Source organism: Diorhabda sublineata, chromosome 1, assembly GCF_026230105.1.
Source record: "Diorhabda sublineata isolate icDioSubl1.1 chromosome 1, icDioSubl1.1, whole genome shotgun sequence".
Classification (NCBI taxonomy): Eukaryota; Metazoa; Arthropoda; class Insecta; order Coleoptera; family Chrysomelidae; genus Diorhabda; species Diorhabda sublineata.
Genome location: NC_079474.1, coordinates 34,475,238 through 34,499,566, shown reverse-complemented (window position 1 = coordinate 34,499,566; position 24,329 = coordinate 34,475,238). Strand labels below are relative to the sequence as shown.

At 32.2% G+C, this 24,329-nt stretch overlaps 1 protein-coding gene across 1 annotated transcript in view; it reads left to right on the top strand.

Annotated features, from left to right (window-relative positions):
* Window positions 1-23,449, top strand: part of LOC130452509 (headcase protein) — a 188,046-nt gene extending 164,597 nt beyond the window's left edge. Inside the window, exons 3-5 of the mRNA XM_056791830.1 lie at window positions 19,515-19,703; window positions 19,764-19,949; window positions 20,018-23,449. Coding sequence (XP_056647808.1) covers window positions 19,515-19,703; window positions 19,764-19,949; window positions 20,018-20,194 — 552 coding nt within the window. The 3' untranslated portion in view covers window positions 20,195-23,449. The remainder of the gene's footprint in view (window positions 1-19,514; window positions 19,704-19,763; window positions 19,950-20,017) is intronic.
* Window positions 23,450-24,329: the final 880 nt, after the last annotated feature.

The window sequence follows — 24,329 nt, the reverse complement described above, 5'->3', positions numbered from 1 at the left end:
GATGTTTGATATGATGTTTGTTACGGGGGATGTAGTAAAAGTATTTGTTATTTGATTCTGTTATTTTAGTATCTCAAAAACCAGGAAAATCGCCATTTTGTATATAGTTACGAAAAAATTCCACACAAACCAGAAGAAAATAAGATGAAAAAGATAAGAAAATCGCCATTTTGATTCAAAATTTAAATGTTTTAAAGTGAATTTGAATAAATTATTGCCACGAGAGACAAAGAAAATAAAACTTGATGTTTGATATGATGTTTGTTACGGGGGATGTAGTAAAAGTGTTTGTTATTTGATTCTGGTGTTTTTGTATCTCAAAAACCAGGAAAATCACCATTTTGTATATAGTAACGAAAAAATTCAACGACATTTTTATCGAAAATTAATGTTTCAATTCCAATCTAAATCAAAGATTGCTACTAGGGATATCGAAAAAGGATTTATTCGTTGTTTTACTAATTGGATTGAAAAAAATTAATGTTGTTTATTACGGGGGATGTAGGAAAAGTATTTCTCGGGATTTAATTCAATCTCATGATAATAAAGCGAATTAAATGAATGAAGAAGCCGTTTTCAGGCAAAACTATATGGTTTTAAGAAATTGAACTGAAACTAGAGCACTTACGAGTGCTCTAAATCATATTAATGATCTAACAACTTGAAACCCCTCTTGAATATACTTCGCTGAAACAAATTAAAATATAGCGAATGTGCTTACGTAAAAACAAGTTTATTGCTATTGTGGGATCGTTAAGATGATTTGCTCACAGCTTCTCAACTTTCTAAACATTAAATAATTCAAATTACTCAAAACGAGTACACCAACCTCGTAAAAATCAATGATCTCGGTAGAAAAAAAAAAAATTAAATTTCAATTTTGATCCACGAAGATTGACGTCGTCTTTCATGTTTTTGTTTCGATTTTCCAATTTCACATGACTAATTTCATTTTCCGACAGATACGAAGATTATCTTTTCATTTTCCTCGGAAAATTAGAACGGCTCACTTCTTCATTTTCCTTTTCGGCTTTTCCGAATCCACATGTCAAATTCAGTAATCCAATAATGACGAATCAATGCTTAGAAATCAAAAAGCTCTTTTATGTTACTTATTAGTTTTTTTTTTCTTATCATTTCGATCAAAGATGTTCGTCAAATTATATTACACTGCTCAACAAAATGAAAGAAAAAATTCCCGTTCGAAATAGAACAACTTTAACTGAACAAAAGTCCTTACAAGTTTTGTTTATAATAAAATAGAGATAATAATCACTAGGGGTTAGATAAGGACTGTAAAATTTCGATGATGTTCAGAGACACTTTTTTCAATTTTATTTGACGTCGTAAATTGATTCAACGCCCAAACCGAAACCCCACTTTTTCTTAGGAATATTTTCGAGTCAAATAATGAAATTTGCAAAATGTATTCTTGTAAACCGGTACAAACCTGCAGGTAATTATTCATCGAAAGCAGACTATAAGCTTTATAGTTAATTTCTGAGCGATTTTGAGCGATTTTCGTTATGAATTTTGCTTTTATTTTCCATTAAAAACAAACTTCAAATGTCCATGAAAGTTCAAGTTGAAAAAACTTAAATTGTGATTCAGATAGTTGCGTTTCGGTTCAAATATAAATCGTACAAAATTTTGAATCATTTGATTTATATTTTTGATTTGATTTGATGCCCAAATGTATACAATACTTTGGTTAATAATTCCTCCGCTGCTCTTGTTTCGACATTTAGATGGACAAACTACAAGCTCAAACAGTTTGGACTAATTGACCGAGTAAATTACGCTTGCTGGTTGATATTTGCGAACCGATTATTAAAATTATATGTTAGAACCCAGAATCCTTTACAGAATTTAGTAATTCTAACGAAATTAGGGAACTGGGATTGCGTAGACTACTAAACCACCGGATTTTCGGTGAAGATCTTCAAGAAGCAATCCAAGTAAAGTAATTTGAAGATTCCTCCGCAGCATTAGGCTTGTAATTGAGGCTTCTTCGTCGGTAAGCGGAATCATAAGAAGAAATCGCTTTAATACCAAATTTTGAAACCAAAAACGAATATAAATTTAAAATATATGTCGTAGGTTTCGATATAAGTTGGATGGTGAGGCTGGGACGTTGATGAGCTCAATAAGCAGTCACTCCCGCGTGGTAAGCTTTAAACAAAGTAAGCGTTTTTCCTTGCGGAATATGTTAACGGAAGTCTTAAAGGAAATAATCGGTTTTGTTTCTAAAATTTGGTTCTGATTTTATTTTGTTTGCAAGCATCTCAAGTACCAATTTCATCAAAATCCTTTGTATCATTTTTTCTTATGTTCCTGTTATTATATGGATACGAGGCGAATAGAAATATCACAATGAATATGTAAAATTATCGACAAGAATATTCGCAACTCGTTGATTTTCGTCTTCAACATCCAATTTTCTCAATTTGAATGCTCGTCGTTATCACGCGATCCGCGTGTAAAACATCGAGAAATTTATATATTTAGATGGAATTTGATGTCTTGACGAGATCGCGGGCGTCGATAAGGGCTTAATTTGTTTGCTCAAACTTTGTTAATCACATCATTGGAATTTATATCTTTGCTTTAACTTCGGAATAAAGAATGGAAAAGGTTTACGAACAATCTAGACACTAGTAATTATTTAACTGTGAAAAAATTGAACAAAAAACAACGTTGGGTTCAAAAGAGGTATGAATATAGTTGTTGAACCCTAGAAGATTAAAAACTATTATAATAGGAAGGTTTTTGAGTTATATAGCGTAGAGAGAATCAATTTTTAAAAGTTACTATTCATTTTTTTTAAATCAAATTAATTAACTACATAATTTATTTGTAGAAAAGATAGTTTATAATCTGTTAAATTCGACGTCAATAAGAAATTGTGGAAAAGTATAAAACATCAGGCACTGTCAATCGTGTTCTTCCGACTATTGGTTTCCGGTGTCAAGACACTTTCCCTCGTCTATTTTTCCCTCTATGACACTTTTTATACTTCTTTTCCTCACTTTTGTCTATTGGCGTGCATTGGCGTCGCAAATAAATTCAAAAACGAAATACATTTTTAAGTTATGTCTATAGTCTGTTCAATTCCTTCTTTCTCGTATTCTTCGGTTGATACATCGATGTTTTCTTCGGCCTTCGGCTCCATCCTTATTACATATTTGTACCACAGCAGTTCTTCAATCTGTAGTCTCTTTGAAACCGTATATACCGAACCTCATCTTCTCTTTTTGACCAAAGCCCCAAGTTCACAATTTTTGTTGCTTGTTGTACTTTATTTATTACATCTGCTTTTGTTGTACCATCTTCCGCAATCCACATTTTTTGACATATTCGTATCCAAATCCTATTTTGAATGCTGAAAAAATTGGACGACGAATATTGCAAAGCGGAAGCTCATATTTTGACTACCAGCAGCAAGAACTGAAATCACACGTTATTTGACCACAATCAAAATGATTAAATAAGGGAAATTTGTGACATCCATGATGTTGTCAGAGTGTCAGATGACCGGTTGGAAAAGATTGCAAAGGAAGAAAAATCGAATACATCCCGATCACCAGGACGATTACCTACAAGATGTAGTATGAAAGCTGGTCTTCATCATCTCAGGTACAGCTAGACAACAGTTGATACAAACACAGACTAAGTTCTAACGTACGATGAAGAAGAAAAAGTTTTTCATTGATTGATCTGCTACCAAAAGCTTTTTTATTAGTACAATCCTATGAAAATGCATCGTATTTATTGAATAAACAGCCAAAAACATCTTCTCCATCTTTTGGATTGTTTCTTTCCTTGTGATCCTAGAGGAAACTCTTCTTGAGCTACTACCAATAGTCGTTGGACTTCCCCTAGAGCTATCAGGTGAAATTTGAGGTTGTTTTCCACCCAACAACGACTTATTTTACTGAGCTTTTTCCCAGATTAATTTTTGAAATCTTCTTATAATTTTCGAGTTTGTTAACGTTGTTTAAATATAAAATAAAACTGACGGCGCTTATGATTACCTCCCTTAGTTGATGGTTGTGTTCAACGGGAACGAAACTTTGCTTTTAATGTTAGCTAACAATTTTTTTTTGTCGAAAAAATACTTTTTTAAATTGATAGGGATATATCGACAAGCCGACACGGACAATGGACATTCGTGAACCTTGAAATAATCGCCGAGATGGATGAGGATCTTTTTTTTCGTAAAAAGTTTTGTTTTTGGAAACTTTTCAGAAAAAAAAACGAATCGTTTTTTCATTTAATATTATTTTTATAAACTAGGCATTGTTATTCAAGCAAAAAATTTCGATATTCAAGAAAGGATGTAAGAAATCGCTAGAGTAGACTGTTAAAAAAGTAGGTAGTCCTCGACATCCTAATTAAATCGATTCAGACACTGTAATCCTTTGAAAGACAGTCTCTTTGCTTTTCAATGTTAATTATTAGAGGACTAGATCGAGGATCAAACGTCTGATTTGATAAAATAACTTCCAGGTATTCTCAAATATCAATTATTGTCCATTTTGGAAATTTTCATATTCATTTTCGTCGAAACGATGTACCGAATCGTAAATCCTGGGATTATATCATTCGATTTTCGAAATATAAAAACAAGCTTGTAATATTTCGGTATCAACAAAGAGTCAATGACTTGTAAAAGAGGATTAGTTTCGAAGCGATCCGGTCAAATAAGCAATTTAATTTATGTTGATCCTTGTTTTGAACGAGCACGTTTATAAACATGGTCCAAACGTGTCTTTCGACACTGTTTGATGTTTTGTAATCTTTTTTTTTACGTAAAAGTGAATAAAATATGAAATTTATATAAAAATGTTTATCTTGTATACCAAAATGTAGAAATGCACTCCAAATTTCCACAAAAAAAAATTTGGTTATTCATATACTTGTTCTTAGAAAGCTAGGTTTGAAAATTATATGGATTTAGTATTTGTACCGCCATCTATGTGTCAATATACTATTGGGGTCTTATATCCAAACGTGTACAATATTTTCAATTACCTTAAACGATTATTACGATTATTTTGTGAACTTTTTTTATGTTTTCGTTTGTGACACTTCTTTTGGTACGTACCTCGTATTCGGTGCTCATTTTGTCGAGTTTAAATTTATGAAACCTCTTCTCAACGGTCAATTTTCTTTTGACAAATCTTGGTCTCAATATTATTTTTATACCAAAAATCGATGTTTCATAAACACAAGAAATACATTTTTATCTATTATATCAAAATAGTAATGGAAATGCAATAACTTATAAATTCGACAGCTGTCAAATAATATGGATTCAATATTGTTAGCGCCATCTATGTGTCAGCGTACGAACCAAATGATTATTTCTGATTGTCGTGTATTTTTTTTAAATTTAACTCACCTTGTAGTATTAGAATAATGGAATTTGGAATAATATGCTATAGTTTAGATTTTAAAAGGACTAAATTGGTAATTTACAAATTTATTCATTCAAAATTTCAATTTATATCAAATTCTGAGTTGTTTAAGGGAATTTTCACAATCCAACAACTAATCCTTATACTTCCGCGAATTTATTTTGGTAAAATCCTTTCCTGAAGTTAGGTTACCGTGAAATTTCATCCCGTCTGGGGTCAAAAGAAAACGCACACAATCCATTCCCTACATTTTGCTATCAAGAAAAAGCGAATTTTGGATCTCGGGGGTACGTGAAAGATCAAATTCCCAGTTAATTTTGAAAGGTGTCGACTGGATTACAAAAAGCTGCTTAAAAAACTCCCTCACGGGCCATGGTGAAAAGATAATCTAAGAAGTGATTAAGGTTGTTTTTTTCTTCTATTTGTTATTTGAATTATTGTTAGTTGTACTAAAATCTCCATCCCTTCAAAGATTAATTAATACTTTCTGAGTAATCCTTTGACAATAGCAAGAACAAGGATATAAAGGAAGAAGGTATCAGCGAGAATACAGGCACTAATCAAATTCTGATTCCTTAGTAATCCTCTAGGAAAGCTCTCGGCATCGTATCCTTCTAACATTTGATGATTTATTAGGAACTGACATTTAGATAAAATCGTAGAACGTTTAAATTTCAATAGTCAAATGTCCATACGAAAATTTAATCTAATTTATTTGTCATTAAATATCATATGATAATTAAATAAGGACACGGTAAGACAAACAGGATTCGTTAAAAAGACGGTCAATATCTGGAAATATTGCAAATTAAATGATTCAACATAAAGAAATTAATAATAATACTAAAAAAAAAAATCTTCAAACTATTTTCACCAGACAGATAAATAGGAAGGAAAAAAAAATCGGTTTCCTCGTAAATATGAAACAATCAGACAAGTTCATACGAATTTTATGAGAAATTTTCAAACGTCTCCTTTTTCCACAAATAAAATGCCTCTTTCTCTCCAAGAATAAGGACCTTTTTTATTCTTGTCACACCTGAACCGTCGCTGTCATTTGTCGGTAGACGATTTCCTTCAAATTCGCACTTTATTACCCAAAGTAAAAGTCTTGGAAACATTCTGAATTAGTATATAACATATTATATCCAAGATATGTCTGTTATATTATTTATTTCACCTTTCATATAGTTCGAAATAAAAGTGAAATGACCGGTTTTTATTCTGTTGAACCTCTTCAGAGTAATCTAATATCTCGTTCATTAATTCGAACTGAACACAACACCAGTCAGATCAAGCATTATTCGGGAATAATGACAAATCATTTGACTGTTCGAAAACGTTTTTTGTTCGAACTGATGCGTGAGAGCTCGCTTTGTCCTGGTGTACCATCGTTCTACGTGGTTCCAATGGAACGGTAGCTTTTTTTGATAAAACAACCGAGCAATTGCTTCAAAGTGCTTCGTGTGCGAACAGTTTTTGTTTGATTTCCCATACAGTCGATTCTTGTTGGGTTTCGGGTTCATATGCATGGATCCATGATTTCATAAACGTGTTTTTAATTGGATTTTGCACGACCTTGACGAAATTCAAAGAAAAATAAATCCTACTTTTGTTTGCCTACGATTTCCATTTGAAAAATCGTCTCGTTTCATTTGTAAGCTACGGTCAATATTGATTTTATAACTAAAATTCTGAATCCTTCGAATTTTTACCTTTTCGTGCGGTTATTTTCCAGCTAGAGTTTTCCCTCAACCAGTTCTGCTCCGAAAATAAGCACGAACGTACTTAAAAAACGTAAAAAACTAAAAATATTAGAGCAGAAACTCATTTTGATACCTGATTTGAGAATACCTGTCTTCAACAACTGTATCTTCAATATTTTCAAAATTATTACTCAAAAATAATGTAAAATTGAGGAGAGTTTATAATAAATCGAAGGAAAAGTTGTAAAACTTTTAGAAATAGATTGAAAGCGGCTGGATTGGAAACTTTGAGATAAAAGAAAGATCTAAAACTGCAATGAATTCAAAGAGTTGATGGTTAATAGTAAAAATATTGTAGAGGACAACAAATCATTTAAACTCCCATTATATTTTATGCACGAACATGTCTTCATCACGAACACAATGGATTCTTCATACTTCGATTGATTTGGGAGAATCTACCTCGAATATAAGGACTGTGGTTATCAAAATACATGGATGACACATAAGAAATTAAACATAATTTCTTACATAAAGGTAATTGTTAATTGCTTGTTCTAAGATGCAAAATTATTAGTTCAAGTGATACTGATTCAGTTTTTTGTTGGTTAAGAACATCTTCCTCTCTCTATAAAGACTTTAGATTGATGGCACGTCGTCTGGTTAGTTTCATATTCTACGATATCTTCAATCACAACCGCGATTACTTCACTTGCTAAAATTCTAGTTCAGACTTTTACTAGATTTATAATTTCATCGTAGTTCTTATAACTATATGGATTAAACTTTTTTATATATAGAAAAAACAATTTTTTATTGTTATTTTTCTTTCTTTTTATTGAATTATACCCCGAATGGTCAGTCCGACTCCACGTAGTTTCCTTATAAACAGGAAATGGACTTGCTGTGTGTATAGTCTGCATACCGCGATATAATGAAGTTGGATCCTCAAAAGAACCGGCCGTTGGTCAGTTTTCTGGAAAATGCACGCGTTTTTCTTTGTGGGAAATTGTGTGAATTAATTTTTCTCCTTCAGTTATTTCTAACAAAAAAAACGATATGAGATATTCTTATATATATAAAAAGAATTTCAAATTATACGATAGAAAATATAACGAAAGAAAAAAATTCTTTTGAATAAGAAAAACTGTGACCCAAAGTATCCAGCGTTTACACCTGATCTGTTAATTTCTTTTAGAACGTTCTAGAATATAATAAGATGGCTGAAGCTACCAGAGATTTTCGTCTTCTATTTCAGGTATATATTTTTTTCGAAATAATGTTTTTCATGTACCATATACGCCCGCACTTGTCATAAAACTAATAAAAGTGAAAGTTTAATATCTGGCAATGACACAAACGCCCGTGTATATATATAGAAAACTGAGAAAAGCCCGCCCGGAAAATTTTCCACGGCAAACTCAACGGTTGAGAGAATTTCTATTACAGAGAAAGTTTGTTGAGTTGAGAAAAGTTCATTAACGCTGCGAGAGAGGCTTCAAAAGAGTAGTCAAAATGAATGTGTGCTATGATAGGCACATTTCAAACATAAACAAGAGACAGTCAAAAAGGCATCTAATTAGTCTTGTTTATATATGGAACATTCGGAAGGGTTTTTAACACACAAGCGGAGTGGGAAAAAAGTAACCAAAAAAATGATCGCTTCCAAGCATATTTCTTACGATTCTTTCGAAATTATTGACTTTATTCGAATTTAATTAACGCCTCATAGAGGGCGATAGCTGTAGACGTAATTTCATATTTTATATCGTTAAAAACTAAGAATAGAAAATTCTAATATTCACAAATCTGTAGTACAAACATTCTAAGATTTAGAATATAAAATGGACTCACACAATAAGAATTTACATGACAGAAATGCTTAGACTGAATTTACAGAACCAAAAAAGTTTAGGATGTTCTCGTAGAAACAGGAAAAGTGTCTATATAACAAAAAAGTGTCTAGAAAGGACTCACGCAACTAAATAAAAGGCTAGGACTTACCGAATCAAATAAAATGCACACTTGTAATCACAGAAAGCTTCTAGAAATTGTCTAGGAGGCAGTCCCCAAATAAAAAAATGTCTACAATAATATAGTATAATGAAATGTGCTTAGCACGAATCCATACGATTAGAATTGCTTAAATTGAACTAGTACAAAGAAAAAAGTGTCTAGCACGAATCCATACGATTAAAATTGCTTAAATTGAACTCGTACAAAGAAAAAAGTGTCTAGCACGAATCCATACGATTAGAATTGCTTAAATTGAACTAGTACAAAGAAAAAAGTGTCTAGCACGAATCCATACGATTAAAATTGCTTAAATTGAACTCGTACAAAGAAAAAAGTGTCTAGCACGAATCCATACGATTAAAATTGCTTAAATTGAACTAGTACAAAGAAAAAAGTGTCTAGCACGAATCCATACGATTAAAATTGCTTAAATTGAACTAGTACAAAGAAAAAAGTGTCTAGCACGAATCCATACGATTAAAATTGCTTAAATTGAACTAGTACAAAGAAAAAAGTGTCTAGCACGAATCCATACGATTAGAATTGCTTAAATTGAACTAGTACAAAGAAAAAAGTGTCTAGCACGAATCCATACGATTAGAATTGCTTAAATTGAATTAGTACAAAGAAAAAAGTGTCTAGCACGAATCCATACGATTAAAATTGCTTAAATTGAACTAGTACAAAGAAAAAAGTGTCTAGCACGAATCCATACGATTAGAATTGCTTAAATTGAACTAGTACAAAGAAAAAAGTGTCTAGCACGAATCCATACGATTAAAATTGCTTAAATTGAACTAGTACAAAGAAAAAAGTGTCTAGCACGAATCCATACGATTAGAATTGCTTAAATTGAACTAGTACAAAGAAAAAAGTGTCTAGCACGAATCCATACGATTAAAATTGCTTAAATTGAACTCGTACAAAGAAAAAAGTGTCTAGCACGAATCCATACGATTAGAATTGCTTAAATTGAACTAGTACAAAGAAAAAAGTGTCTAGCGCGAATCAATACGATTAAAATTGCTTAAATTGAACTAGTACGAAGAAAAAAGTGTCTAGCCCGAATCCATACGATTAGAATTGCTTAAATTGAACTAGTACAAAGAAAAAAGTGTCTAGCACGAATCCATACGATTAAAATTGCTTAAATTGAACTCGTACAAAGAAAAAAGTGTCTAGCACGAATCCATACGATTAAAATTGCTTAAATTGAACTCGTACAAAGAAAAAAGTGTCTAGCACGAATCCATACGATTAAAATTGCTTAAATTGAACTAGTACAAAGAAAAAAGTGTGTAGCACGAATCCATACGATTAAAATTGCTTAAATTGAACTCGTACAAAGAAAAAAGTGTCTAGTACGAATCAATACGATTAAAATTGCTTAAATTGAACTAGTACAAAGAAAAAAGTGTCTAGCACGAATCCATACGATTAAAATTGCTTAAATTGAACTAGTACAAAGAAAAAAGTGTCTAGCACGAATCCATACGATTAAAATTGCTTAAATTGAACTAGTACAAAGAAAAAAGTGTCTAGCACGAATCCATACGATTAAAATTGCTTAAATTGAACTCGTACAAAGAAAAAAGTGTCTAGCACGAATCCATACGATTAGAATTGCTTAAATTGAACTAGTACAAAGAAAAAAGTGTCTAGCACGAATCCATACGATTAAAATTGCTTAAATTGAACTCGTACAAAGAAAAAAGTGTCTAGCACGAATCCATACGATTAGAATTGCTTAAATTGAACTAGTACAAAGAAAAAAGTGTCTAGCACGAATCCATACGATTAAAATTGCTTAAATTGAACTCGTACAAAGAAAAAAGTGTCTAGCACGAATCCATACGATTAAAATTGCTTAAATTGAACTCGTACAAAGAAAAAAGTGTCTAGCACGAATCCATACGATTAGAATTGCTTAAATTGAACTAGTACAAAGAAAAAAGTGTCTAGCACGAATCCATACGATTAAAATTGCTTAAATTGAACTCGTACAAAGAAAAAAGTGTCTAGCACGAATCCATACGATTAGAATTGCTTAAATTGAACTAGTACAAAGAAAAAAGTGTCTAGCACGAATCCATACGATTAAAATTGCTTAAATTGAACTAGTACAAAGAAAAAAGTGTCTAGCACGAATCCATACGATTAAAATTGCTTAAATTGAACTAGTACAAAGAAAAAAGTGTCTAGCACGAATCCATACGATTAGAATTGCTTAAATTGAACTAGTACAAAGAAAAAAGTGTCTAGCACGAATCCATACGATTAGAATTGCTTAAATTGAATTAGTACAAAGAAAAAAGTGTCTAGCACGAATCCATACGATTAAAATTGCTTAAATTGAACTAGTACAAAGAAAAAAGTGTCTAGCACGAATCCATACGATTAGAATTGCTTAAATTGAACTAGTACAAAGAAAAAAGTGTCTAGCACGAATCCATACGATTAAAATTGCTTAAATTGAACTAGTACAAAGAAAAAAGTGTCTAGCACGAATCCATACGATTAGAATTGCTTAAATTGAACTAGTACAAAGAAAAAAGTGTCTAGCACGAATCCATACGATTAAAATTGCTTAAATTGAACTCGTACAAAGAAAAAAGTGTCTAGCACGAATCCATACGATTAGAATTGCTTAAATTGAACTAGTACAAAGAAAAAAGTGTCTAGCGCGAATCAATACGATTAAAATTGCTTAAATTGAACTAGTACGAAGAAAAAAGTGTCTAGCCCGAATCCATACGATTAGAATTGCTTAAATTGAACTAGTACAAAGAAAAAAGTGTCTAGCACGAATCCATACGATTAAAATTGCTTAAATTGAACTCGTACAAAGAAAAAAGTGTCTAGCACGAATCCATACGATTAAAATTGCTTAAATTGAACTCGTACAAAGAAAAAAGTGTCTAGCACGAATCCATACGATTAAAATTGCTTAAATTGAACTAGTACAAAGAAAAAAGTGTGTAGCACGAATCCATACGATTAAAATTGCTTAAATTGAACTCGTACAAAGAAAAAAGTGTCTAGTACGAATCAATACGATTAAAATTGCTTAAATTGAACTAGTACAAAGAAAAAAGTGTCTAGCACGAATCCATACGATTAAAATTGCTTAAATTGAACTAGTACAAAGAAAAAAGTGTCTAGCACGAATCCATACGATTAAAATTGCTTAAATTGAACTAGTACAAAGAAAAAAGTGTCTAGCACGAATCCATACGATTAAAATTGCTTAAATTGAACTCGTACAAAGAAAAAAGTGTCTAGCACGAATCCATACGATTAGAATTGCTTAAATTGAACTAGTACAAAGAAAAAAGTGTCTAGCACGAATCCATATGATTAGAATTGCATAAATTGAACTAGTACAAAGAAAAAAGTGTCTAGCACGAATCCATACGATTAAAATTGCTTAAATTGAACTCGTACAAAGAAAAAAGTGTCTAGCACGAATCCATACGATTAGAATTGCATAAATTGAACTAGTACAAAGAAAAAAGTGTCTAGCACGAATCCATACGATTAAAATTGCTTAAATTGAACTAGTACAAAGAAAAAAGTGTCTAGCACGAATCCATACGATTAAAATTGCTTAAATTGAACTCGTACAAAGAAAAAAGTGTCTAGCACGAATCAATACGATTAAAATTGCTTAAATTGAACTAGTACAAAGAAAAAAGTGTCTAGCACGAATCCATACGATTAAAATTGCTTAAATTGAACTCGTACAAAGAAAAAAGTGTCTAGCACGAATCAATACGATTAAAATTGCTTAAATTGAACTAGTACAAAGAAAAAAGTGTCTAGCACGAATCCATACGATTAAAATTGCTTAAATTGAACTCGTACAAAGAAAAAAGTGTCTAGCACGAATCCATACGATTAGAATTGCTTAAATTGAACTAGTACAAAGAAAAAAGTGTCTAGCACGAATCCATACGATTAAAATTGCTTAAATTGAACTCGTACAAAGAAAAAAGTGTCTAGCACGAATCAATACGATTAAAATTGCTTAAATTGAACTCGTACAAAGAAAAAAGTGTCTAGCACGAATCCATACGATTAAAATTGCTTAAATTGAACTCGTACAAAGAAAAAAGTGTCTAGCACGAATCAATACGATTAAAATTGCTTAAATTGAACTAGTACAAAGAAAAAAGTGTCTAGCACGAATCCATACGATTAAAATTGCTTAAATTGAACTAGTACAAAGAAAAAAGTGTGTAGCACGAATCCATACGATTAAAATTGCTTAAATTGAACTCGTACAAAGAAAAAAGTGTCTAGCACGAATCCATACGATTAAAATTGCTTAAATTGAACTCGTACAAAGAAAAAAGTGTCTAGTACGAATCAATACGATTAAAATTGCTTAAATTGAACTAGTACAAAGAAAAAAGTGTCTAGCACGAATCCATACGATTAAAATTGCTTAAATTGAACTCGTACAAAGAAAAAAGTGTCTAGCACGAATCCATACGATTAGAATTGCTTAAATTGAACTAGTACAAAGAAAAAAGTGTCTAGCACGAATCCATATGATTAGAATTGCATAAATTGAACTAGTACAAAGAAAAAAGTGTCTAGCACGAATCCATACGATTAAAATTGCTTAAATTGAACTCGTACAAAGAAAAAAGTGTCTAGCACGAATCCATACGATTAGAATTGCTTAAATTGAACTAGTACAAAGAAAAAAGTGTCTAGCACGAATCCATATGATTAGAATTGCATAAATTGAACTAGTACAAAGAAAAAAGTGTCTAGCACGAATCCATACGATTAAAATTGCTTAAATTGAACTCGTACAAAGAAAAAAGTGTCTAGCACGAATCCATACGATTAAAATTGCTTAAATTGAACTAGTACAAAGAAAAAAGTGTCTAGCACGAATCCATACGATTAAAATTGCTTAAATTGAACTAGTACAAAGAAAAAAGTGTCTAGCACGAATCAATACGATTAAAATTGCTTAAATTGAACTAGTACAAAGAAAAAAGTGTCTAGCACGAATCCATACGATTAAAATTGCTTAAATTGAACTAGTACAAAGAAAAAAGTGTCTAGCACGAATCCATACGATTAAAATTGCTTAAATTGAACTCGTACAAAGAAAAAAGTGTCTAGAATAGACACCCCTCAATAAAAAGTGTGTAGAATTGACAGATACGTCTAATAAAAAGTGTTTAAGTTGAATTCCTCAAATAGAAAAATGTCTAGAATGACATGATAAACCTAAAACGAATTCACACAATCATAAAAAGTGCTTAGCACAAATCTACACGATTGAGATTGCTTAAATTGAACTCATACAAAGAAAGAATGTCTAGCATAGACACCCCTAATAAGAAGTGTCTAGAATTGACAGATACGTCTAATACAAAGTGTCTAAGATGAATTCCTCGAATAGAAAAGTGTCTAAAATGACAAGTTTCCAGAAGTTTTGATTTGAATAACTATAAAGATGATGAAAATTGACATTAACAAACAGTTAATGAATAAAAGAATAAAAATCGACTCAAAAATCAAATACAACTACATTGAATCTATAAAAAAAATTAATTCAAATTTATTTTTATTGTTCGATCAACTTCGAGACGACCCTTGTCCTATGTCTTTATTATGTAAATAGATTTTTCCAGTTTGACTGGTTCCATTGTAAAAAAAAGGATAAATATCTGGATATTTGAATAGAAAACTCCAAAGCTCGGGCGATATATCAAGGTATTAGATTATTGAAAGCTAACAGGGTGGACAGAGGCCAAAAGATATTTTTATTTTAATCTCGGAATTGATGCGATCTGTAAGCTTCAAAAACATAAAAAAATCCTTGATTTATATCGAGAAAATTTTAGTATCAACACAAGAATCACTGACAGTTTTCCTATATGTAGTTTTTTAAATTATTTATTCAATTTGTTTGATCTTGAACTATTTCGTTATGTTGTAAATTCCCCACTCACTCCTAACGGTTATTTTACGAGGTAGAAAAAAAAGTACTAAAAGAAATTTACGTTAAATGATCCAAAGGTTACGAATATTTATTTTTTTTTGTACTTATACTCTTAATTAGGTACATAAACATTAAAAATTTCTCATTTATTGAAATTTATTTAGTCGACTTTGCATTAGCTTTATTTCTATTTTCGTTTGTTGTTTCAACATAATAAAAACAACGTCTGTGATGTTACCTTAAGGTAATTAGAAAGTTTTCAGACTATGGATGTGTTTTTACATCCTTTTTCTGTTTAAATTTTCATAGCAGATTTATTCAAGAATGTAGAGACTCATTTGTAGTATATTATACTGATTTTTGAGTCTGAGTGCTGTAGCGTTGATTTTATTTAATTTGTCTAATATGTCTAATTAAAAAAAATGTGTAATGACGCAAATTTTATGTTCATTTTTATTTATAAAAAACAATAAAGATAAACCTGCAAATATACATAATTCATGTTCATGCCAAGAAAAACGTTCGCTATAAGGAGACATTCTGAAAAAAATTATCATAAATTGAATATAATGCATATTGCATGCCCAACATCTTTAAATCTCCTGGTCATGCATACTCTTCATGCTTCAAACATTACAGAATGAGTCAGAGGTCAGTCAGTTAGCCAGAGTCAATTGTAGATGAAGAGACGTTACTCAGAAGAGTAAAGGATGCTGATGACCACGAATAAACCCATCGAGGCGATTGAAAAGATGTAGTTCATTTTTGATAACTGTAGTTGTTCCTTCAGAATTGATCCAGAGGACACAGAAAAATATTTTGAAATAGACAAATAAAAACAAAGATTTAAGGTATTTTTCGTTACGATTGAGGTACCTCCAAAATATGTGATTTGACCGATTCTCCAGTGTGTCAGGAAACGTTGACCTTGGATACTAAACAAAGACTGTGTCTCCTGATTCTTCTGGTAAACAACTCGACCATTTTTGAACCATTGTCAAATTATGTGATACTCAATGCAAACAAATTTTTGACGACCTTCACGAAATTGATCCTGTAGCGAAGTGCAACCACGATTGAAATAGAAAAACAAGGTTGCTCGAGGTGCTTCATCATCAAAATCGAGGCGAGTTGCTGTTTTGAGATGTTTTTGTAGCCAAATTTTGATTTTAGGTATCCTCTAATCAAATTTCTACATTAATTCGCATAATCTGAACGATAAAATTAGAAAAACATGATTGCTCTAGGTGCTTCATCATCAAAAATCGAAGCGAGTTGCTGTTTTGAGATGTTTTTGTAACCAAATTTCGATTTTAGGTTTCCTCTAATCAAATTTCTACATTAATTCGCATAATCTGAAGGATTAAATTAGAAAAACATGATTGCTCGAGGTGCTTCATCATCAAAAATCGAAGCGAGTTGCTGTTTTGAGATGTTTTTGTAGCCAAATTTCGATTTTAGGTTTCCTCTAATCAAATTTCTACATTAATTCGCATGATCTGAACGATTAAATTAGAAAAACATGATTGCTCTAGGTGCTTCATCACCAAAAATCGAAGCGTGTTGCTGTTTTCATATGTTTTTGTAGCCAAATTTCGATTGTAGGTTTCTTCTAATCCAACTTCTACATTAATTCGCATGATCTGAACGATTAAATTAGAAAAACATGATTGCTCGAGGTGCTTCATCATCAAAAATCGAAGCGAGTTGCTGTTTTGAGATGTTTTTGTAGCCAAATTTCGATTTTAGGTTTCCTCTAATCAAATTTCTACATTAATTCGCATGATCTGAACGATTAAATTAGAAAAACATGATTGCTCGAGGTGCTTCATCATCAAAAATCGAAGCGAGTTGCTGTTTTGAGATGTTTTTGTAGCCAAATTTCGATTTTAGGTTTCCTCTAATCAAATTTCTACATTAATTCGCATGATCTGAACGATTAAATTAGAAAAACATGATTGCTCGAGGTGCTTCATCATCAAAAATCGAAGCGAGTTGCTGTTTTGAGATGTTTTTGTAGCCAAATTTCGATTTTAGGTTTCCTCTAATCCAACTTCTACATTAATTCGCATGATTTGAACGATTAAATTAGAAAAACATGATGGCTCTAGGTGCTTCATCATCAAAAATCGAAGCGAGTTGCTGTTTTGAGATGTTTTTGTAGCCAAATTTCGATTTTAGGTTTCCTCTAATCAAATTTCTACATTAATTCGCATAATCTAAACGATTAAATTAGAAAAACATGATTGCTCTAGGTGCTTCATCACCAAAAATCGAAGCGTGTTGCTGTTTTCATATGTTTTTGTAGCCAAATTTCGATTGTAGGTTTCTTCTAATCCAACTTCTACATTAATTCGCATGATCTGAACGATTAAATTAGAAAAACATGATTGCTCGAGGTGCTTCATCATCAAAAATCGAAGCGAGTTGCTGTTTTGAGATGTTTTTGTAGCCAAATTTCGATTTTAGGTTTCCTCTAATCAAATTTCTACATTAATTCGCATGATCTGAACGATTAAATTAGAAAAACATGATTGCTCGAGGTGCTTCATCATCAAAAATCGAAGCGAGTTGCTGTTTTGAGATGTTTTTGTAGCCAAATTTCGATTTTAGGTTTCCTCTAATCCAACTTCTACATTAATTCGCATGATTTGAACGATTAAATTAGAAAAACATGATGGCTCTAGGTGCTTCATCATCAAAAATCGAAGCGAGTTGCTGTTTTGAGATGTTTTTGTAGCCAAATTTCGATTTTAGGTTTCCTCTAATCAAATTTCTACATTAATTCGCATGATCTGAACGATTAAATTAGAAAAACATGATTGCTCGAGGTGCTTCATCATCAAAAATCGAAGCGAGTTGCTGTTTTGAGATGTTTTTGTAGCCAAATTTCGATTTTAGGTTTCCTCTAATCCAACTTCTACATTAATTCGCATGATCTGAACGATTAAATTAGAAAAACATGATTGCTCGAGGTGCTTCATCATCAAAAATCGAAGCGAGTTGCTGTTTTGAGATGTTTTTGTAGCCAAATTTCGATTTTAGGTTTCCTCTAATCAAATTTCTACATTAATTCGCATGATCTGAACGATTAAATTAGAAAAACATGATTGCTCGAGGTGCTTCATCATCAAAAATCGAAGCGAGTTGCTGTTTTGAGATGTTTTTGTAGCCAAATTTCGATTTTAGGTTTCCTCTAATCAAATTTCTACATTAATTCGCATGATCTGAACGATTAAATTAGAAAAACATGATTGCTCGAGGTGCTTCATCATCAAAAATCGAAGCGAGTTGCTGTTTTGAGATGTTTTTGTAGCCAAATTTCGATTTTAGGTTTCCTCTAATCAAATTTCTACATTAATTCGCATGATCTGAACGATTAAATTAGACAAACATGATTGCTCTAGGTGCTTCATCACCAAAAATCGAAGCGTGTTGCTGTTTTGATATGTTTTTGTAGCCAAATTTCGATTGTAGGTTTCTTCTAATCAAATTTCTACATTAATTCGCATGATCTGAACGATTAAATAAGAAAAACATGATTGCTCTAGGTGCTTCATCATCGAAAATCGAAGCGAGTTGCTGTTTTGAGATGTTTTTGTAGCCAAATTTCGATTTTAGGTTTCCTCTAATCAAATTTCTACATTAATTCGCATAATCTAAACGATTAAATTAGAAAAATATGATTGCTCTAGGTGCTTCATCACCAAAAATCGAAGCGTGTTGCTGTTTTGATATGTTTTTGTAGCCAAATTTCGATTTTAGGTTTCCTCTAATCAAATTTCTACATTAATTCGCATGATCTGAACGATTAAATTAGAAAAACATGATTGCTCTAGGTGCTTCATCATCGAAAATCGAAGCATGTTGCTGTTTTGATATGTTTTTGTAACCAAATTTCGATTTTAGGTTTCCTCTAATCAAATTTCTACATTAATTCGCATGATCTGAACGATTAAATTAGACAAACATGATTGCTCTAGGTGCTTCATCACCAAAAATCGAAGCGAGTTGCTGTTTTGAGATGTTTTTGTAGCCAAATTTCGATTTTAGGTTTCCTCTAATCAAATTTCTACATTAATTCGCATGATTTGAACGATTAAATTAGAAAAACATGATTGCTCGAGGTGCTTCATCATCGAAAATCGAAGCGAGTTGCTGTTTTGATATGTTTTTGTAGCCAAATTTCGATTGTAGGTTTCTTCTAATCCAACTTCCACATTAATTCGCATGATTTGAACGATTAAATTAGAAAAACATGATTGCTCGAGGTGCTTCATCATCGAAAATCGAAGCGAGTTGCTGTTTTGAGATGTTTTTGTAACCAAATTTCGATTTTAGGTTTCCTCTAATCAAATTTCTATATTAATTTCACCGGATAAATAATTTTGTTTTTTGTTACAGACCGAAGACGAAGGTAATCATGGCAACGACGATACCCGCTGCTTCATCTTGTCCACGCTAGCATCTCAAGGTCGTTCAAAGGTTCATTGCGTTTTGTGCGAAGAACAGCTTCTGGTTTTCGATAGATATCCATTAGTGGACGGAACTTTCTTTTTAAGTCCGCGTCAACACGCCAAAAGTTGCATCGAGGTAAAAATAAATTTTTCAAAAAATATATCATTTTTTTCCAATTTAAAAATTTAATTTCAGGTGAAAGTAGAGGGACGTACCCAATTTCTCACCGTAGTCTGTATGGGTTGTTTGGAAGGCGTAAATGGTCGCGCCATCATATGCAGATTCTGTAATCAGAAATGGGACGGATCATCGCTGGTACTCGGAACCATGTATTCTTACGATATATTCGCCGCCATGCCGTGTTGCACCGAGAGAATAAAGGTACAATAACGATTATTTCCAAACGATTAATTATTTTCTAAAATTCCTTTTTTTTTGTTTTATTTTAGTGCAATTCCTGTTATAAACCGGTACTTCATCCGACGCAACGACTGAATTTCTTCAGCGATTACAGTCACATGGTACCATGTCCGCACTGTCGTACTTTAGACACTCATTTCGTGAAACCTCTCGGTTTCTGTTACGCCCGTCAACTATCGCGGTCGTTACAGATGATGTGGCCATAGCACGTGGCCCCCCGAGTCGTTACCAAGGACCCACCGACGCCACCAACACCTCCAGATCCTAATCCCATGGATTTAGATCTCGGATTGTTGTGGCGCGAATTGGCCGGATTACGACTCGACGAGTTTTGCCGATTGCAGCTCACCAGAGCTCGGTAGACCTCCACCGTTTAGTTTCCTTTGTTATGTTGTTGCATTTTTTACAGTTTGAGTTTAGGTTCAAGGTGTTGTAGTATAATTTTTTTCGATTTTTTGTGATTAATTATGTGTCTAATTTATATATAGATGCCGATTATCGGTATTAATCAGTTCTTAATAATCAAAACTGATCAAAAATCCCCATTAAGTTGATGTTTTTTCATATTGAATTACAATTAACTTCAATTTTTTCTTTGTAATTTGATATAAAGACCTATTTTTAAAAATTTGTATTTAAAACTATCAATGTTGAACGTGTTTCTTCCTTGATATAATTTAAAAAAAATAGTCACATGGGTTTAGATCAGTAAATTTCCGTAGCATCTTTCTTACCATAAATACCCATTGTGTCCCAAAATATCATAGTTAACCTTTGTACGTTTCCATTAAATAATTCTTCTTTTTCTAACCTGATCCACAGGTAATATTCTAACCCAAGTGTTAATAATGTTTTTTATCTTTTAAAAATTTACACATTCACTGTTCCACGTATTTAATTTATTACTATAACATGGTAATAATACGTGTGCCCCGTATGGCTGCTACCTGAACACTGAAGTGCGGGAGATTGTACATGATCTCGGATCCCTCACGAGACATGCCGAAACCTTACGACTCGGAAAAGCTGACACGGAAGCGAGAACGGCCGAAACAACCCGAGACATATCGAAGCGAGGCTACACTGTACAGTCTCGCGTTCGGTATTTGTCGCAAAGAGTGTTTAGTAGAAAAATCTGGTGTTTAATAACATATATTTTAAAATCTGTTGGGTTTAGAATCATAAAATACATGACGTGTTCAGGTACTTCCGGTTTTATTAATTATTAAATTAGTCGTACTATTGAGATAACCTAACTTTAAATAAAGTAAACCTAACCTAACAAATAAATGGAAACGTTTCACAAGATGTTTAACGACATAGATCCGAGCTAAGTAAATAATAATTATAGTTAGTTATAGAGCATCTGCTCTATTCTCATATTAAAGTAATTTAAAGTCAAGAAAATCTAATATTTTTGGTGTGATGATCACTTCAATGATAGTTTGACAAAAATACAAATTTATAAAAATGAGTCGACCATTGATTATGACAGTTTAGAATTGTTAAATAAAATTTTAATTTCGCCGTTTAAAAAATTTTAATTCAAAAGAATATATATTATTTTGCAGGAAATCACGTTTTAATTTAAAATTTTAGCATCCTGGACTTGACCTTGAACGTTTTTTTATCGCATTTATTTTTAGGGTGAAAGGTGCTCGGTACCTAACCCTTAGATATCTGTACTATATAGAAACGTTTTGTTATTAGTTTAATGTATATGTTTGTTAGTTTCTAGTGAATTTCTATTTCAAACTTTAGTCTTTTAAAAAAAGAAATTGAAGATTGTGATGATAAACGTTATAATTTTTAAGTTTAATTCAAATGATCGACACAGAATTTTGTCTACGCGACGAAGAAATTAAGAAAAAAAAGCAATCGATAAAAGGTAATTGAACCTTTCGTCTTTGTAGATGTCTAATGTTAGAATTTGCACTTTTTGTGTTGTTTTTTTTACGAAACCTACTTTATAATAATTAATGTAAGTAAACAAGTATAACATAAAAATTGCTGTGTCCCAATAATTAGTGATAGGTGTGATTGGCGCCCGCGAGAGGGCGTGAGCGATAGGAGTATGAAAGTTTCCTGTTAATCGTTGTCATTGTAATGAATCCGAAGGCATGAGAACACGTGATCTAGATCACATGTCTCACCGTTTAAGGGACGGTCGGTCTCCTTGCAGAGAATAGCATACTGCCACAATCATCCCGCAGCAACGGCGTAGCTAACAGAGTCGAATACATCGTGACTACGTCGTTGTATACGTAGCCTTTCAAGAAACGGACGTACAAAGCACTACTCAGCCGCTCAGTTATCCGCTATTACCTCAAAAGTTGAAAATATATATCAAGTTGCTGGAATTACTAGTATCTTGATGTTACTGAAGGTAGCGCTGGAGCATTCAGTTTTTTTTTTAGAAACAGCGTTATCCGCAGAAAATAATTATTCCAAACTTAATTAATATATAATAATTTTGTTTTTTATTTTGGAAATTTTAATGTATATGTTACGGGTGGAGTTAGATTAATTGTTTACAATAATAAATTGTGCAATAACTACGACACATACTATGGTATTTGGACACCATAAAGCGACAATCGATATGTTCATAATTTTAACAATAGATGACGCTATTAAGGTCCATAGTCTTGTAATTTCTCTCCACTTCTTTCGTTCTATTGTTTTTTCTTTCTATAAGGTCTTCTTCCACCGTTTTTTGGTCTAACTCTTCTCCTCTTGTCCTCTGGTATCTTCCATGCAACCCCTTTAAAGTTTTCGTCCATTCGTTCTAAGTGACTTAACCAATTTCTTGGTTTGATCTTTCCTCCCATCCCAATTCTGTCTGCTTTCCTCCAAAAATTCTTCTTAATATTTTTGTTTCCCAGATATCCGTTTTCTGTTTAGTTTTATTCGTCATTATCCAAGTTTCACAGGCGTATGTCAAAGAGAAATTCTTTATTATCAAAAAATTCTTACAATTTGTAGACAAAAACAAGGAAATACATACTTCGAAACCGTGGTTTTCGGGCAGTTCCCTTAGCACATATCAAAAGTATGACAAAGTTTCTTTCTGCAACCCTGCTGCGGCGTTCTGACTCTTTGGTGGACCAAATATATCGCACCTTTTGGATCCTCTCTCTAATCGAGTGCCTGTTTCTTTGGTCTTCATCATTTTCATTGCTTCGTAGCAATCAGATCATTATCATCATTTTGAATAACGAAATCAACAAGAAGCTTCCTAAACTGTCATCATCATTTTGTTATGATGTAAATTGTACTTAACAAGTAAGATAATAGCAGATTAATGGAGGCAATAGTGCAGAGACATAAAATGGGTACCAACTGATTTTAGATAGAAACGAAATATCTCTAAAATCTGTTTTTATTAAAGAAAGTCTTTGGGGAAGATTGTTGGGTCTGTTGAACATTTTCCTCCATTGTTAGACAGGACGTAGTGACCACCTCACAGTACTGAATTCAATCTACATGATTTTTATTGCGGGATTATGAGAATTAGATTTTATCTTCTTTGGAAATAACATTCAGTCTTCATTGCATATTTCCGACGATATTTCTTTAATTAATGACCATATTTTCTTTCAACATCTTCTTACATTGTTTGTAGTTTCATGGAAACTTATTGTGGTTTAACCATTTCTTGGTGGTTATCCATGGACTACAGATCTTCTTAAGATAATTTTCTAAAGTTTTTGAGTAAATTTGTCGAAGCTATTTCATGATGTCATGATAAAGTTTTACTATCATCCATTTGGATACGATTACTGGTCAATCAGATCCTCTTGATAGATCTGAAGAAACTATCAATGCTTTCTTTGTCTACTTAAATTTCTTCTGATCATCTCCATAGATGAAATTATAATTTTTAGTAAAAATTTGATGCTTTTTCTTTCTTTACGATATTTACCACTATATCTAATAGCGAAAAAGGCAATACACCTCTTGGAGAAGTGTTTGTTCCACACTAAACTCAATCTTTGAAGACGATGTATTCTTCTGGTCATTTCCATAGATGAAATTATCATTTTCAGTAAAAATTTTATGCTTTTTCTTTCTTTACTATATTTACCACTATATCCAGTAGCCAAAAAGGCAATAGACCTCTTGGAGAATCGTTTGTTCCACACTAAACTCAGTCTTTGAAGACGATGTATTCTTCTGGTCATTTCCATAGATGAAATTATCATTTTTAGTAAAAATTTGATGCTTCTTCTTTCTTTACTATATTTACCACTATGTCCAGTAGCCAAAAAGGCAAAACACCTCTTGGAGAATCGTTTGTTCCACACTAAACTCAGTCTTTGAAGACGATGTATTCTTCTG